Source organism: Perna viridis, chromosome 2 (genome assembly GCF_037379345.1).
Source record: "Perna viridis isolate PV_CMFRI_1.1 ecotype Kerala chromosome 2, ASM3737934v1, whole genome shotgun sequence".
NCBI lineage: Eukaryota > Metazoa > Mollusca > Bivalvia > Mytilida > Mytilidae > Perna > Perna viridis.
In genome coordinates this window covers 24,902,902-24,921,084 of record NC_142446.1, presented here as the reverse complement: position 1 = coordinate 24,921,084, position 18,183 = coordinate 24,902,902, and the positions used below count along the sequence as shown (strand labels likewise).

Sequence of the window (18,183 nt, the reverse complement as noted above, 5' to 3'; positions counted from 1 at the left end):
TTTTAAAGATAACAGTGATTTGCCGAACTTTCCCTGTGTAATGACTTCTATAATTCACACTATGAAAAAAAATCGGTAATTTCACTCGCGAACTTTCACCCGACAAAACGCCACAAAGTACTTTTCGTCACCATAATAGATGCAAATTATTTTTTTCATTTAATTTATATGCAATTATTGGAAGTTTACTGAAACTAAATGAGAGGTTTTTTTTCAGTTTTCCCAGAACTACTATCGTTCAAGGTTGTGTTCGAAGATAACGATTTGGTTATCAACAAAGACAACAAAAGACACACATACATATTTATTGCAGGATATGGTGAAAAAAAATTGTTTTAACATATTTTTCGATGTTGTCAGCAACACGAATCCGGATTTGCAAAGTGACTACTGATCAAATTCCAGAGCGAAATAACAAACTGGATGGAGAGATTGAAGAGCATAATAATAGTGAATCAAAAGGAATGTTTACAGTAGCTGCAAAAGGATGGTCACTCACTGTCCCGGGATTGTATGTTTCAGATACTGGAACCTATGAAGTTACCATTATAAATAAAATAGGCATATCTAGCACCTGGATGGAGAGATGGAAAAAAATAACTGGAAGATTCATGCACTCTGTTTATGATAAAAAAAAAATAATGAAAGAGAATGTAGCTATAACTTAAAAATGGAAATCATTATTTGTTGTGAGTACTATTTCTGTGTTTGTGTGTGTGTTTGTTTATATGAAATTATGTACGTTATGATGAACCATTTAGTAACCGGACATTCCCTTATTGGTGGATAATTGTTAAGAGCATTAATATATACCACCTATATAGTAAGAAAAATATAAGTCCTTAAATCGGAACCAGTGGTATAAATAGAAATATATCCATCTTTTGGTCTGAATAGATGCATGATTTATTTGGCATCTATGACAGCTTTTGACAGCTTTTAAGCTACCGTTTTGGCATTCTGAAGGATGTTTCTACTTGTTCATGGAGATGTGCAGGGCCAAAAAAGTTTTAGTTGATTGTAGAATTTCAATATTCTATAGGGGCAACAGGGGTTCATGGTTTTTTTGTAGCTATCTCTTTTTAGCTGACCTGGCCGAAGACCATGTGAGCTATTGACATCACTTGGCGTCCGTTGTTGTCCTCGTTAACAATTTTTCTAAACTCTTTGCCACTACTTGACCAATTGGAACCAAACTTAGTATGAATGTTTCTTGATGTATCTTGCATAGAACTGATGTGGGGATTTTTGATCCGATGAAAAACATGTCTGCCATTACTAAAAAAGAATATAGGGGGTCAGACAGTATTTTGTCGTATATATCTCCCAAACCGTTCGGTTTAGCCAAATTCTGTAGGTGTAAAAGAATGTTGAGCATGATGAGATCTATCTGTGGTCAAATTTTCATTTTAGTCTGTTTAGCCATGCTGGAGTTATTGCCAATCTGACATATTTCTGCTTTTTTTCATGTTATTAACTTTTGGAAAAAGTTCTCTTCAGAAAGCCATGTTGGAGTTATTGCCCTTTTTCAACTTGTTTTGCTATTTATGATGTTATTTCTTTCAAAAATATTCTCTTATGAACGTACCAGACCAATTGGAACCAAACTTGTTATGAATGTTTCTTAAGGTGATCTGCATAAAATAATGTGGGAATTTTTTATCCATCCAAAAACTTGGTTGTCTTTACTAAAACATGGTTCAGACAGAAGTTTTTTGCAAATATCTCCTAGACGGTCAGGTTCAGCTAAATTTTGAAATTTGGTAAAATGTTTGCCATAATGAGAACTATCTGTGGTCAAATTTTTGCCAATCTTTGACATATTTCTGCTCGTTTTCATGTTATTAACTTTTAAAAAATTCTCTTCAGAAACTACTGGACCGAATTTATTGAAAATTGATTTGATTGTGCTTTTGGTTTGAGCGTTAGAAATTTGGATTCAATAAAAAACATGGTGACTTTAACAAAAATAGAACTTGCTTGTTAAACCAGGTGACCGATTCATGCTCCTTAGAGACAGGGGCTAATATTTTGAGACTTTTCAGGTTGTCATTCCTATTTGTTTGATTCTCAAAAGGCTCAGTGAGTTGCTGTTCCTATTCAATTTTCCAAACATGTGTGGACATTCTAACTTATATCCTCTTGTATTAAAAAAGGGTAACATCAATTATGTGAGTACATTCATGTTCATTCAATTTTTTAAATGATTAAAGCTGCTTTGTTCTGTGGTTATAATTTTTTTTCATAGAAATAACTTGTGTACAGGAAATAAGTCCCAAATAAGCTTTTTAGGCTACCACAAACCTTTTATACTGAGCACTCTTTAGTATTTCATATATACTGAGACATTTTGAGACCTTTGAATGATTTTTAAATTACAGCCATTCCAGTGACATTCACCAATAAAGGTGCAGTAATAGGAAAAGAAATTGAATTGAATGCTGCGTCATTTGAGGGAGACAAATCAAAGGTTAAATCAGTTCTATGGTACAGACGTGATGATGATGATCAACTTAGAATTGTACAAACTAGTGACAGGATTCAATACATTAAAGGTGGTAGGAGTAACCCCAGTCTAACTATAAAGCAGATCTGCATGAATGATGGTGGAAGATACTGCAATTTTGTTGTGTTAAATGATGGACAGATATTGAGTTGTGGCTGGAAACTTCAAGTAATACCACAAGGTATACAAGAAAGCAGTTTCATAATTTTATTATAAGGGCCAAAGGGGGCCAAGTAATAAAAAAACATGTTATTAAGTTCTTTCCCTACATTGTTTTTCTAATGTTTTTTTCTTCCGACATTTCCAAAATTTACTTTGACATGGTGCCTCCTATTCATCTTTTAAGATATTATTACCAAATTTGAACTAGCGGTATACTTCATTTAGGACTTTCACAGGATGACCATGTGAAGAATTTCATCATCCATTCTAGATGTTACCTCCCATTTATTGTCCCCGGAACCTTGGTTCCCTTGATTACTCTTTTTCAGGATATCATTATCAAACTTGATGAACACGTAGTTGTCATAATGGTCCATTGTTAAATGACCCTGCTGAGGATTTTATTATCATCTTTAAGATTTATGTCCCTTTAAAACAGTTTCTTTCAATCCCTCATATTTTGAAATAAATATAATAGATAGAATCACTCTGAAAACAGTTCCATATTCACAAGCAGATAACCTAATGAATAAACATAACATGTAATTTGTTATGAAACCATTCAGGAGTTATATCCCTTGAAATATCAAACTTAAGTTTTGAAAATTTATATTTCGAGAACTGGAGGTTGTAGAAACATGGGACCTTCATAAATGATCTTTGGCCCAAATGACCTGTCATTTGCACCGAAGGCCTGTAGTTCGCAAAGTGCTAGTTTTCGTTTTGTTAAAACTATTAATTTGATATTGCCCTGTTTCGTCATTTTTCAAGATATCATTATTAAAATTTTGATCATTGATAGTGCTCTTTGAGACTTTAACAAGATGACCCTGGGAAGAATTCCATCATCCGTTGTAGAAGTTATTTCCCATTTATTAGCGTTTTTTTTTCAAAATGATCAACATGGTTTCTTGAACTTGTTTTCATGATACCATGATGATACACTACTGGCTGAAATGATGACTGCAATGTCTATGCACAGTCAAAATATTACTGAAGCAAGCAAATTGCGCCTACTTCAATGCTCATTTTGTTTTACTTAGTCATATTTCGACCATAGTTTGTCGAACTCAACATAAAAATGCGTTGTAGTAGACATTCTCAAAACACCAAAGCAAATTTAGTGTTGAGTAGGACACAAAATGTCTAATACAACGTTTTGTTGTGTTGAAGTTGACACATTTTGTTTACCTCAACGCAAAGAGTGTTGACCTAGACATTTTATGTCTAAATCAACCAAAAAAGCGTCGACAGACATTTTTTAACCAACTCAACAAAACAACTGTTGACATAGCCAAAAAATGTCTATCAAAACATTTTATTATGTTTATATTGACAAATAAAGACTAATGCAACACTTTTCACCGTTGTGGTCGACAAAATGTATTTTTCATCGAAATAAAAAGTGTCGATTAGATATTTTGTGTCTGTATGAGTCAAAAAAAACGATGGTCATATCAGTCATTATTTAGTCCAGTAGTGATACTTGATGAATTTGTAGATGTCATCATATTCTATTAGAAAATTACCCTGCTAAGGATTTCATTCACTAATGTCTTGAAAACCATAATAGAATCTGGAAACGGTTTCATGTACGTAAGCAGGAAACCAAATGTATTACCATAAAAATGTATTTTGTTAACAAACTATACAGGAGTTATATCCCTTGAAATATCATACTAATATTTTAACAATTTTTATTGTGAGAACCGGAAGTTGTAGAGACATGAAACCTTTTTCAATGATCTTTGGTCTATGTGATCTTTCATTTGCATCCAAGATCAAAAGTCAGAGTGCTAGAAAGCCTTCTCACTGCAAACTACAGGCCTTGATATAAATAAAACAATAAGAGATGAGTACAAACATACACAGGGTATCAAGTGATCCTATATTCCTATATATTTCCTACTTTTCAGAATTTCCTATATTTCCTATATTTTACCAAAATTTTATATATATTGACCTATATTGAATGTCCTATATTTTATATTTTCAATTTTTTTTCAAACAGAAAAAAAAATTTACATGTCAAATGTATTTTATTTTGTTGTTGAAGAGATGTTTAGCTTGAAATAAAGGCTGTGTTAATGCTCATACTTATTGTCTGAAGTATTAAGCTAACCTGATATAGCAATATTGTCCTGGTGTTCTATAAGTATTCCATCCCCTCACAAAAACGAAATCTTCGTTTAGAAACTTTTTTTGTCAAACAATGATCATTTGATATAATTCGAATGTAGTAAGGGCCCTGCTGACTTTCTGACATCACATTGTCAGTCCGACTGTCCCTCATCACTTCCTTTGTCAAATGATGACTCAAGTTTGCTTTGACCAATTTGAACAGAATTTAACACAACACAAAGTATTTCTTGACCCAGTAGAGGAAGCTATCTATTGATTTTAAAATTGGACATACGATAGAGGGACCAGACCCTACCTTTGTCAGTTTTCTACCTTTTCTATAAAATGTAATCAACATCATACTTTTGATTGGTGATATATATATCTATATGTCTGCAAAATTCCCAACGATGTTAGAACTGTCAAATTTGCGATGAAAGAGTTTTTGGTCGTTCCCTCCGCGGGACTCGAACTCGTACCGCTGTGACATCTATGGCAACACCGCCTGCACAAAGTCCAGTGCCCTAGACCACTCGGCCAGCTAGGCTATATAAAAATATAGCTTTCGCTGGCCGGGACATTCCTCCTCGTAGGATTAATCTAGGGCTGTAACTTAGTACAAGGTGTATGGTAGTACAGGACAGTTCATTTTAGATGTTATTACGTAGGATAGAGGATCAAATTAATGATGCATAATCACAACAAATCAATATTATACAAACGTCTCAGAATGTGACAACTCTATTCGCTACATTGCTCCATTGGATCAAATTGATACAGGGAAGATATGTAAACGTATAGAAAGGTCTGAAAAATTTTCAACGATGTTAGAACTGTCAAATTTGCGATGCCAATGTTTGGTTGTTCCCTCTGTGGGACTCGAACTCGTACCACTGTTCCGGATCTGATTCCTCATGGAATTCAATACCTGCATTTTAATCGGATTTCCAGTATCTCTTTATTGCTTTTTAGTTATAAGATATTAAAGATGCAACATCCACAAAAAAATCAACGTTTTTATTATTGGTCTAATTTCAATAATTGTTAATTATAAGGTCGTATGCTTATTTTTCTTTTCTCTTTTTTAGCTCTCCTGCTTATTGGCGTCTCTTGGCCTTCATTATCTGTCGTCGTTAACAATTTTTTCAAATCTCTTCTCCTGAAATTACTTCACCAATTAGAACCAAACTTGGTATGAATGTTCCTTGGAGTATCATGCATAGAACTAGAAATTTCTTATTTGTTGAAAAACATGGCATCTGTTACTAAAAAAGAACATTGGGGTCAGACGGAGGTTTTTCACATATATCTCATAAACTGTTAGGTTTAGCTAAATTTATGACACGGGGTAAAAGTGTTCAGCAAGATGAGATCTATGTGTGGTCATTTTTTGTTTTAATCTTATAAGCAATGTTAGAGTTATTGTCCTTTAGGGGTATTTTGTTATTTTTTGCTCTCTTTTGGTAATTTTTTTCTAATATTACTTTACCAATTGGAACCAAATTTAATGTGAATGTTCCGTCGGGTTCTCTGCATAGACTTGATGTGAGGATTTTTGATCCGTTCAAAAACATTGCCACTAGAAATAATACAAAGGGCATACATTTCCAAAACTGTTTAGCCAAATGCCTACATGGGTAAAAGTCTTCAGCATGATGTGTTTTAATCTGTAACGCCATGTTGGAGTAATTGCCCTATGTCGACGTTTTTGCCCAATTTTTAATGTTATGTCTTCTCTGGAACTACCTGACCAATTAGAACCAGACTTAGTATAGTAGGGTTTTCTGCATAGAACTAATATGTGTTTTATATATATATATATAAAAGAATGACCGCTGTTACCAAAAAAAAAAAAGAACATAGGGTTCAGACAGTAGTTTTCGTATATATCTCCAAAACTGGTAGGTTCAGCATGATGAGATCTAGTTCTGGTCTAGTTTCCGTTTTTAATCTGTTAAACCATGTTGGAGTTACTGATTTTTTTCAAGCTCTTACCCCTCTTTTTAATGGTTTTTTACTGAAAATATCTTCTACTCTGATTTTTCGTAGATCTAATATGGGGACACACCTTCAAAATAAACTTTTTTTATTTCAGGTCTGATTTTGAAAGTTGTTTTCTATCCTATTCTTCATTAAAGTTCCTGTCTGCATTTTTTTCAATCAGATTTCAGATATCTCTTACGGTTTTGGGGTAATAAGGGGCCAATGGGGCCATGCTAATAAAAATCATCTTTTTTATTTTTGGTCCGATTTTGAAATATTTGTTCTTGAATTCCTTATGAAAATTCCTGCATAAATACAACAAGTGCTTCAAGAACTATAATTAACTAATTTACCGTATCATTTACTTTTGAGATAATGTATAAAGTGCTTGATAAATGCATCCTGGACAGATTAATATCGTGTCTACACTTACCCCAAGTAAACATAATTCAACTGGCTACTATTACATGTTTATTATGCTGCCATCAGCAAAGCTTTTTATAAGTGTGTCAAGTTGTAAGAGTTTTGCATTCAGTCACCTGTCCTTTACAATGTCAACTAAAATCCAAATTGCTTTGATTATTCCTAATAATACAAAGTTACAGTGAGACAAAGTACAAGTTGTAGTTCAAATAACTGAGATGTTCAAAACACATATGCTCACAATGGAATTTTAACTGGTCTCCCTTAACAAGTAATGATACAAGTTTAAATAGAGATTCTATGTTGCTAAGCCAATGAACTGTGTTGTGGTCACTTTGTAGTTCTAATATGACGTCCTTTAAAGGCTTTGAGACCACAACTGTGTTAATGTTTTTATTTCTATATGAGCAGCACATGACTTATTGGGCGTGGCTTGTGTGTGTGTGTGTGTGTGTAAATTACTACCCACCTTAAATCATGTACACAAACACACGTAACATTCCGATGTGTATCAGCTGTTTTCATTATTTCAGTAGCGTGAGTTAACGTCAAATTCATATTTAATAGAAATATTAAACATTGCAATCTAGAAAAGTTATAATATATTACCTAAAAATCACTTACACACCTACACGGTTGCACTTGCCAAGTGTGCCATCATATATGAAAACAAACAATAACAATCATCCATGAATGAAATGTTGTACCTGTCCATGTGTGAACACTTTGACCTTATAATGAAAAAAGTATTGCCATATCTAACATTGTTCTACTTAATTCGCCCTTTTTTCATTATAAGTACTAAAAAGCACTAAGTTTTGACCATTTCAGTTGACATAGCCTAAATTAAAGTGTTCAGCCACTATTCACTAATATGGCGGGTCTAACATGTCTAAGGTTACCGTAATAGGTCACGAAAATGTTATAAAAAAGTACCGTAATTGTCCTAAAAGAATCGAAATAAATCACGGAAAATCCAGTTTATCATTGTTTTACCATGGGCTGACAATTTGGAGTTTCTGTGATTTATTTCTTAATTAGAAACATCAACCATTTGAATTAAAACACATGTATAATGTTTTACATATAAGACAATTTACTTAGCAAGCTTAACATTGATGTAGGTACTGAAATGAAATGACCTCAGATATTCATTAACTTTGAATTAAAACAACCAAAATCTGTGTCTCACAATAGTGTCCATATTTGCCCGAAGTGAAGAGAGTTCAATTGTCTCTGGTTGTATCGGCAAAGATTTTGGATTTTACGTTTTTTAGTTTTGGGACTTAATTCATTCAAATTTAGGCCCATTTTCATGTTTTTATTGTTTTTGTGTCTTTTTTGTTTTGTTTTGTTTTGTTTTGTTTTTTGTTTTTTTGTTTATTTGTGTTTATTGTGTTTACTGAACCCAAACAAACTTCCACCAAACTTTGATTCAGGGTTTGATTTTTTTATCGTACCCTACATATACAAAAACGAAATTCTTAAATTAATAGAAACCATTTGTCCATATATCTGTTCATGTCATCTTTTAAAGTCGTATTGCAAGTATTCAAGTTATTTGACTGCTTCCATCCTGGTCAAAATATTATATTGTGTAATATATTTACTCACTATCAAAATTCCAAAGCTGTATCAAGCTTGAACTTTGTGTCCATATTTGCCCCATCTGATCAGGGTTCTTCATCTATGGGGTATCTAGCTGACTAGGCGAAGCATTTATTTATCATTAATTGAAGTTGTCTGCCAGGTATCAAAGAAGCAAATGCCATAATTATTGACATACCTATATCCCATTTTGGTTCTAAATGGTAACGTATCATATAAGAACTTCAGGAGAATTCTACGTATGTTATTATTTAGTTAACCAAAAATAAAAGCAACAAACATGAGTTGTTGATTAAAATTCTTCATCATTTTGGGGAAAAATGTTTAAATACTGAAAGATTAGTCTTTTAATAGGTATTATTTATACTTATTTTATTTATTGGGATTGTTTAAACTTTCAGCGGTCCCAAACTTTTTACCATCTTTCTATCTTATTATCAAAATTTAGATGGTTTGAGGTGCATTTACTCTGACATTTAAAACAACAAAGAAATCTTAGTATTCATTCCGTCGTCATCGTTAACAAAACATGATTGCTGTTACTAAAAAAAAGAACAAATGTGTCAGACATTAGTTTTTCGCATATATCTCCAAAACCGTTAGCTTTAGCCAAATTCTTTCAATTGTCGAAAGGATCCTTATTATAAGGTCTACAAAAGTCTGCAGGGATGAAAGTTGTCAGGCAACACTTTGTTAGATTTATTGCCCTTGAAATGTGAAAAAAGAATTTTTTTTATTGCTAAACGGATCCTTATGATAAGGCTTACCAAAGTCGGCAGAGATCAAAGTTGTCGGACGATTCTTTGTGAGAGCTATTGCCTTTGAAAGGTGAAAAAAGATTTTTTTTATTGCTAAACGGATCCTTATGATAAGGCTTACCAAAGTCTGCGGAGATCAAAGTTGTCGGACGACTCTTTGTGAGAGCTATTGCCTTTGAAAGGTGAAACATGATGTTTTTAACAGTTTCATCCAATATCTTGAAAACTATAGTAGATAGAAAGAAACTTTCGATTGATGAAATGATCCTTATGATAGGTCCTACCAAAAGTCTTTTGAGTAAAAATTGTTAGACAACACCTTGTTAGAGTTATTGCCTTTGAAAGGCACAAAATTAACCTGGTGAGCGATTCAGGCTATTATAAGCCTTTTGTTTAACATGTAAATTCATAGTTCTTATTGTATTTGGTTTTTGTTTTTGTTTTTTTGTTTTTTTTTGTTTTTTTGTATTTGTGTACCTAATGAATACATTCAGATGATAACCGGTTCATGAGAACTGATATGTTCATTGTGTCATATTTTCCTTCCTCTTTCGTCTACCCTGGACTTGACTTTTAATGAGAAATTCCACGGGTGTTTCTACATAGGCATAAAACGCTTACCCTATTGATGCACATGTTCCATGCTCGGAGATTTTAGTGGAGTCCCAGTTGCTCATTTGCTTTTGTTTCTTTGTATTTTATGTTCTTTGTTGTGTGTGTCTTTTGTCCCTGCCAGTCTGGTGTTTGTCCCTGGAATCTATTCTAAGATTTCTGCTGAACTCTTGGTTCCTTTGATTATTCTTTCAAAAAATTTCTCCTCGGAAACTGCTGGAAAGATGCAATGAAATTTGAAATGATTGTTCCTTAGGCCTTTATCCAAGACAAAAAAATGGAAGCTTTTACACGAATTAGAATGTGGCTTATTGAGCCAGGTGAATGATTAAGTCTCCTGAAAGCTTCTAGTTTTATTATCAGGTATATTTTCACAAGTGGATCCAGGTAAATTGAATCTGGTACATTATTGTTTCACATTTTTATCTTGAGAAAAACTCTTTGCCATAGTTTGCCCTCTTTCTTTTTGTATGAGGATCCTTCTCCAATATTTGATCTCCAGGATCAAAATTTGGAGGTGTACAGATATAACATTTCGGTCCATGTATTTAGTAGCATATTAACCTTGCCTAAACGATTTAGAGTTATGGGACTTTAATCTTTAAAAGTGGGAGTTTCACAGTTTTCGAAATAAAATCCTGTAGTGGTTGCACCCGTATTCATGAAACCTTGGGAAATAGTTTATGCTATTGATGTTACACCGCTTGAAATGTGTCACTTTCCCATTTTATCGCCCCGTGCAGGTCCGATGTAAACAGAATAGGTCTGCAACAGTGCGAAGTTCGTCATAAAAGAACCTTAATCAGGGGCTAGGTCGCTCTGCCCACAGATCAACTGGATTGTGTGGCCCAGGTGGTGGAATGGGGTACCCCTGGTGTGTACATGCTGGGGTTGTCAGGCTATAATATGGAAAAACCTGACCACAAACCATAGTGGAGCACCGTGTTGGGAAAGACACCACGATCCTTGCATGGTAAAGAACCCTGTTGTGGTATTCGATAGGAATAGGAACCTTTGCGCTCCGCCAAAGTAGGCTAAATTGCCCGACCCTACCCATCCCTCCCATTTTGTCTAGTGGCAATCAAATTTTGTCGACCCAATTACCCTTGCATCTCATTTTTTTTTTCATCATTATCATTTCATGTTCATTTTGTCATCTTTTTCATGTTTATCGTCTGAATATAGCTGGAATGTTACTGCTAGGGCGTTAAACCCCAACAATCAATTAATCAGCCCATTTTATCATGTTCAGTGTGCTTCGTGCAATGGTTCAATTATCTAATTGGATGATAAAAATAGTCCCTATGGCTAAATCAATTTTATGGAATACCGTTGTTATTTCATTTTCATTGCCAAAATCAGCATTTCTTTAACATTGAAAAGAAAATCAGGAATCAATACATACTAGAAACAATTAGTTTCAAACATTCCTATGTTGAACAATAAATGAATTCCTGCAATATTTTGAATGGCCTTCGGAAATGGTGAGGGACAAGTTTCATAAACTATACAATGTATGTTTGTTGGATGAAAATTGATATTTCTATATTTATTCAAAATTGTTTCTGTCAGATTAAATTTAATATTTCCAAACTAATAAAACCAAATTGTACATGTAATTGTCAATTAAAATTATGTTTTTACTATTCTTTAAAGCAAAAGTACATGTACAACTATGTTTCTAAGAAATTCTGATAGTTCCAAATCCTAGTATCATTCAAAACTTGTTCCCTTAGATGCATTCTACTAATAAATATTCTTAAACAAATCCGAAGGTATTCCATCAGTCCTTAATTCTATATTATTTGAAAAAAGAGTTTATTGTAGAGTTTATTTTACCATTACCTGATGAAATTTTGATATTTTATTATCCTTGACCAAGCAAAATATGTTGCAAATGATCTGCATAGAACAAATAAAGATATTTTTCACATAAAGATTCTTTTCATGTGCAGAACAATACTATGGTATTACATCAGTCAAAACAACTGAGCATATTCTATCCCAACTTTATGACATTTCAATATTTTAATACTCCAAGACCAATGAAAATGTCACAACGTACCACATTTAATAACAAGAGGCTCCCAGGAGCCTTGATTGCTCAACTGCTTAATATTTTTGCCTTTAGGCAATAACTTCAACAAGGAGTTGTCTGACAATTTTGTCTCAAAGAAGACTTTGGTAGGACTTATCATAAGGATCATTTCATCCATTGAAACTTTCTTTTTATTTATTATAGTTTTCAATATCTTAACTAAGAACTGCTAAAAACATCATTTTTGCCTTTCAAGGGCAATAACTCTAACACAAATTTGACCGACAACTATGATCTCCACACACTTTTGTAGGACAAATCTTAGATTTTTTTTTGGCAATTGAAAGTTTCTTTCTATCTGTCAAGTTTTCAAGATATTGACTGAAAACTATAAAAACAAACACAATTGTTAACCTTCCAAGAGCAATAACTGTAACAAGGAGTCATCGGACAACTTTGAACCAATGCAGACCATTGTAGATCTTATAATGAGGATCATTTTAATTTGGCTAAACCTTTTTTTTAAACGGTTTTGGAGATGTATGCGAAAAACTTCTGTCTGAACCCTGTTTTATTTATTTATTTATTTACAGTGGCCATGTTTTTTGGTTGATCAAAAATACCCACGTCACCTCTATGCAGAAAACCTTAAGGAACAGTCATACTAATGTTGGTTCTGGTTGGTTCTTTAGTTTTAGAGGGGAAGAGTTTTTTTTAAAAATTGTTAACAACGACGACAGACGCTATGTCATGGGAATGGCCTAAGACCAAGTGAGCTGAACATGAATATTTTTCATATTAAAACTGCCATATTTTCTATTTTAGACAAATTAGATAGTATTGCATATTATAGAAAGTTAGATTACATCAAAAAATAGTATATATTACCAATACTTTATGAAATTTTGATATTTTTGTTTTCCTAGACCAGTGAAAATCTATTCCCCATGGTCAAATACATAAGGACATTTTTTGTAAATAAAAATTACATTCTTTGATATTTAGAGCAATTAAATGGTATCACATAAGTGAAAAATACTTTTTAACCTTAAAATTAAGTATATTTTACCCCAACTCTATGAAATATCAATATATATTTATACTCCCGGACCAATAAAAATGTATAATAAAAATTGACATCTTTAATATCAAAACTGCAATATCTTCTTTTTTTTTCACAAATAAGATGAAATCTCACTGGTAGTAATAGCTGAACAACATCAAAATACAGTATAATTAACTTAATACTGTATAAAATTTTGATATTTTTATTCTCTTGTAGAAGGGAAAATGTATTGTCCATGCTCAAAGTACAACAAATATGGACATTTGCTCACAAATATTACATTCTTTTCACATTCAGTGCATTCAGATAATATTGCATAAGTAAAAAATACTTTTTAGTAAGTTGAAAGTTGAGTGTATTTTACCTCAAAAAATTATTTTCTTTTCATATTCACAGCAATTAGATGGTATTGCAAAAGTTAAAAATACTTATCATCCTAGAATTTGAGTAAATTTTACCCCAACTTAATGAAATTTCATTAAATTACACTGTTACACTTCCAGGACAATAAAAATGTTTTCCCAATGCACACTGTACTGATATGACGATTTTTATGACACATCAATACTGAACCCAGCTGCACACATCAAGGATATTGATTTTTATTGACAAATTGTACATGTAGTATACATACAAGTATATCATTATGACAATATAAATTATTATGGTGAAATTTAAATGAAAATTTCAAAATTCTGTAAAATGTATATATGTTTAGGAAAACAAACATATTAATGTAAAACTACATGTACAATGTTAGCAACCAACATTTTATGCTGTACACACATACAGTGTACGCCACAATGGAACCTATTGTTAAGTTTCCAAAGTTAAATTCCAAAATATACCAATAACAGAGATAAATACTTCTGGCGAACATGATCATTCGTGTATTGTACTTCGTGCAACGTGCCTTTTGTGTATCATGTGCTTCGTGTGCATGGGATTGGGATCGTTCCATGTTTCAATAGGTGTAGCTCCCTCTTCAATTGTTATGAATTTCTTATTTTTATTTTTTAGAGATTTTGGAATTTATTCGTAAAAAGGTTTATTTCACAAAGTTGCACAAACGTCAAAACACTTCAAAAAATTCAGGAACTTATTAGTTTTTTGTTGATATAACCTTGTTTTTTATCTTAATATATTTTGTGTCATATTTCTACACAATCAAATTTAGAACTGTTTCAAGCTAGAATTTTGTGTCCATACATCCTAACTGTTCATGATTGGACCTCTGTGGTCATATCATGCTGCTTTCTGCAACAATTTTATTTTAGATGCTTTTAGCAATTCTATAAAACATTTTAAAGTCAGCTTGACTAAATATTTATGTGAGCTATTGCAATCTTTTGACCCGGTTTTATTTCTTTTACCTCTACAATTAGTGTAATTTTTTTTTCAGAGCGTGCTTATAAAGAAATGCAAGATCACAAATCAAGCAATGACTATGTCAGAATCTCAGTTGTAAGCAGTGCAATAGACTGTTTAAAGAAAAATGATGTTGTTGTTCTGAAAGGTAGAGAGGGAACAGGAAAAACTAAAATGACATTAGAACTGGCATTGAAATTTGAGGAGAAGGGATACCTACCTGTTCAGGTGATGTCAGAAGATGATGTTACAGATGAATTTGATCAGTCAAAAGTTCTTTATATTGTTGATCATTTTAATGACATGCAAAAATGGAAGGCCATGCTGGAACACTTTTTGTCAAAAAGAAAGTCAAGTAGCTCATGTAAAGCTATATTCACAACAAAGAATTTTGATTTTCCTGAATTGAGAGAATGTAAATATTATAAAGAAATTGCAATAGATTTTGACAATGGGCTAACAAAAGAAGACAAACAAAATATTCTCACATTTTATATGAAGAATAATGATGTTGCAGTTGTTCCATTAAAAGATAGCAATTTCAAGATTAAGGAAATAGTAATGGACAAAAATCAACAAATAAAACTTGACAATGACTCAATCAAGAGTATCATTCAGACAGAGCCTCTTCAAGGATTCCCTCTAATGGCAAAACAGTTCTGTGAAAATAGGTTAAAGTTACATTTTGGAGAAAGGTTCTTCAAAACTCCACCCGAGGCTTTGGTACAAATATTGAAGAAGATGAAGGATGATTACAGAGATTCAGGCAGTCATCATGCTGCTCTAAGATATCTTGTTCTAGTGTATATAACATTGATGGATGACCAAAAACTTGACACTAATAATATAGATTATATTAAAATTTCAATCTCAGAACAAGCATTGTTTGGGACTAAAAATGAAATTATATTAATGCCTAGTATTGCTAATCACAAGATTATTGAAGACTTAAAGGTAGCTGCCAACAGTTTTGTTGGTGAGTATTTAACCTGCTTCGATTGTGTGTATGAATTTATTCATCCATATTACTGTAAAGCTGTAGTCTTGTCATCCAGTGATGATGTATGTCTTTTCATTCAGTATTGCAGAATTGAAATAATACTAGAATATATTAGAAGACGCAATTATTGCAGTGAAGAAGGAACATTTATATCAATGCCTGAGATATACTTAGATTTACTTATTGAGAGATTGGCTAACACATTCTTTCAATACAGCACAGAATCGAGTAGTAAAAAAATGGCCTCTGACATTGGGGAATATATATATAAATATTGGATAGAACAAGAAGATGAAGTGTTTTGTTGTAAACTGCTACGTCATTTAGAAAAGCTCATATATAAAGGAGAGAACATTGAAGAAAGAATTCAACCATGGCAGGTCTTCATTTTGATGAAACATTTGACGTGTAATTGGAGAAACCTTTGGATTTGTTCTGAAGATGTGATACAAGATATAGTTGTTATCTTTGGGCTTATATATCTGTTCCAAGTGGAACCAGAAATAAACCCAAAACCAGAAAAAAAAGGAAATAAGGATTATGAAATAAAGCTTCAAGCGTTCAATACCCTTTTTGCCAGATTTAAAATCAGGTCTAAATCTGACAAGGATTACGACAAATTTTATCAGAAACTTGGTGCACCTTTGGATTTGTATGGGAACACTTTCTTCCATTACCTTGCCCTGTTCAATGAAAACGTAGCATGTTTAGTACTAAGGACATGTTTGAAATCTTCTAAAAGGGAATGGACTGGGGCAAATAAACTAAACTTTCGTCCAATAGACATGACGGTTGCTTTTGGAAAGCCCAAACTTCTCGGGATGTTTTTTGAACAGTACAAAGGTTTGATATTGAGAAAACAACTGAAAAAAGAAGACTGGATGAAGAAAAGGAGGAGATATCTGACGGAAATCTTGTCAGATTTTATGGAGCCATTACATGGCAAAGGACCTGAATCAACAGATAAACGTTTTGAAGTTCACGAAAATTTTGACTCTGAAATAATTAAATCTATCGTTAAAGGCAGTGAAGATGACTTCAAATCAATAACTAAATTATTGAAACAGAAATGAATGAAGTTTTGAAGTGCAATGCTGTATTCTTAGAAATGTCTTTTATAGTAATCATGAGAAATGTATAGGCAGCTTCATAAACATGCAATATTATAATACTATAATCATACAGATTTACATTTACTTGAATGGTTAACTTTTAAACTCACTTAGATCAAAGGTCAGTTTGAGTTCATATTGTGACAGAGTCTGGCACGGACTATAACTCCAAGACGTGTACACTGACTGCTACGTTTATTACAATAGAAGAAGCGAGGATCACAGAATATACAACATGTTCCGAATATATACTATTCACTTATATAAGACATATCCTTAATTCAATGTACATCTGGACATAAATCTGGACATAAACATTCCATGTGTCCAGTTAACTATTCACTTATATAAGACATTTCCTTAATTCAATGTACATCTGGACATAAATCTGGACATAAACATCCCATGTGTCCAGTTAACTATTCACTTACATAAGACATAATCTTAATTCAATGTATATCTGGACATAAACATCCCATGTGTCCAGTTAACCTACCTTGCGTATGATTTACTGACCCATTTATTATTTGTGTATAATTAATTATTTTGTATGTGCCTTTGCTTACACTTTTATTGTTTAGCCTTAGGTATTTTTGCTATTGTATAGTTACTTGTTTTGATAATACGTTCTTTTAATTCCCACTTTTTGTTTGTTCCATACCCCAAGCATATATAATTCAATTTATAATTAACATGAACAATACTAATTCTTAAAGTCACCAACACATTCCTCCCTTTCTCAAAATAACAATTTAATCATTAATGTTAATGTCTAAGTACTGTTCTATCACAATATCATCATATAGCTTCAGTTGGCATTTTGCATTAAACTCACCTGAAATCATATATCTAATACAGCTCATTATTTTGGATTTTTAATTACAATATTTTAATTTGTATCTTTTACTTAGAACAGAATTGCTACAAATGCTTTAAACATAATCTAAGAATGAATCCCATATTTTAGTCGTGCTTAAAGTCTTTCCAAACTAAAAGAGAAAGATAAACATAAAACTTAATCAAGATTTAGCATGAAATACAAAAAAATACCAATCATATATGTTGAAAATTTTGATATGCTGTATACATGTTTCAAAGAGTAATCTCTCATAGCATAGCAGCGTTAGAATCAAATTCTGTGGTTTCAAGTTTACCTGCGTCACCAACGTCGCATTCATGAATATTACAATATCCTAAGCGACACCACACTCAAAGTAACCGAATGCCAGTTTAGTTTTGGGATAAAATTTTGGTCTGCATAGTTCACACTGTTCACACCGACGAAATGGGTCTATCATCTATTCCAAAACTAATGAATTTAGGTCCATCAAACAATTCATATTCATGACACATAAAATTGTATCCATTGTCTTAATATTGTTTCTATAAATTGTGTTTAAATATTAATTAAAATTTGCCAAATCTA

General features: G+C 32.5%; 2 protein-coding genes across 5 annotated transcripts in view; both read left to right on the top strand.

The window, feature by feature from the left end:
- The window catches only part of LOC148624202 (uncharacterized), a 19,100-nt gene extending 16,933 nt beyond the window's left edge, over window positions 1-2,167 (top strand). For all 4 annotated transcript variants that reach the window (XM_088566775.1, XM_088566772.1, XM_088566774.1 and 1 more), the window contains one exon: window positions 218-2,167. In XM_088566775.1, the coding sequence (XP_088422901.1) occupies window positions 218-339 (122 nt within the window). In that variant the 3' untranslated portion in view covers window positions 340-2,167. The remainder of the gene's footprint in view (window positions 1-217) is intronic.
- Window positions 1,266-18,183, top strand: LOC148624201 (uncharacterized). The gene is made up of 3 exons (XM_088571015.1): window positions 1,266-1,353; window positions 2,382-2,687; window positions 14,680-18,183. Exons 1-3 carry the CDS (start codon window positions 1,266-1,268, stop codon window positions 16,716-16,718), a joined length of 2,433 nt encoding a protein of 810 aa, XP_088427141.1. The 3' UTR covers window positions 16,719-18,183.

Coding starts and splice junctions, on each gene's coding strand:
- LOC148624201 (XM_088571015.1), top strand. CDS start 1,266: ATGTCTGCCATTACTAAAAAAGAATATAGGGGGTCAGACAGTATTTTG. Junction 1,354..2,381: donor GTTCGGTTTAGCCAAATTCT/GTAGGTGTAAAA, acceptor TTTAAATTACAG/CCATTCCAGTGACATTCACC. Junction 2,688..14,679: donor ACTTCAAGTAATACCACAAG/GTATACAAGAAA, acceptor TTTTTTTTTCAG/AGCGTGCTTATAAAGAAATG.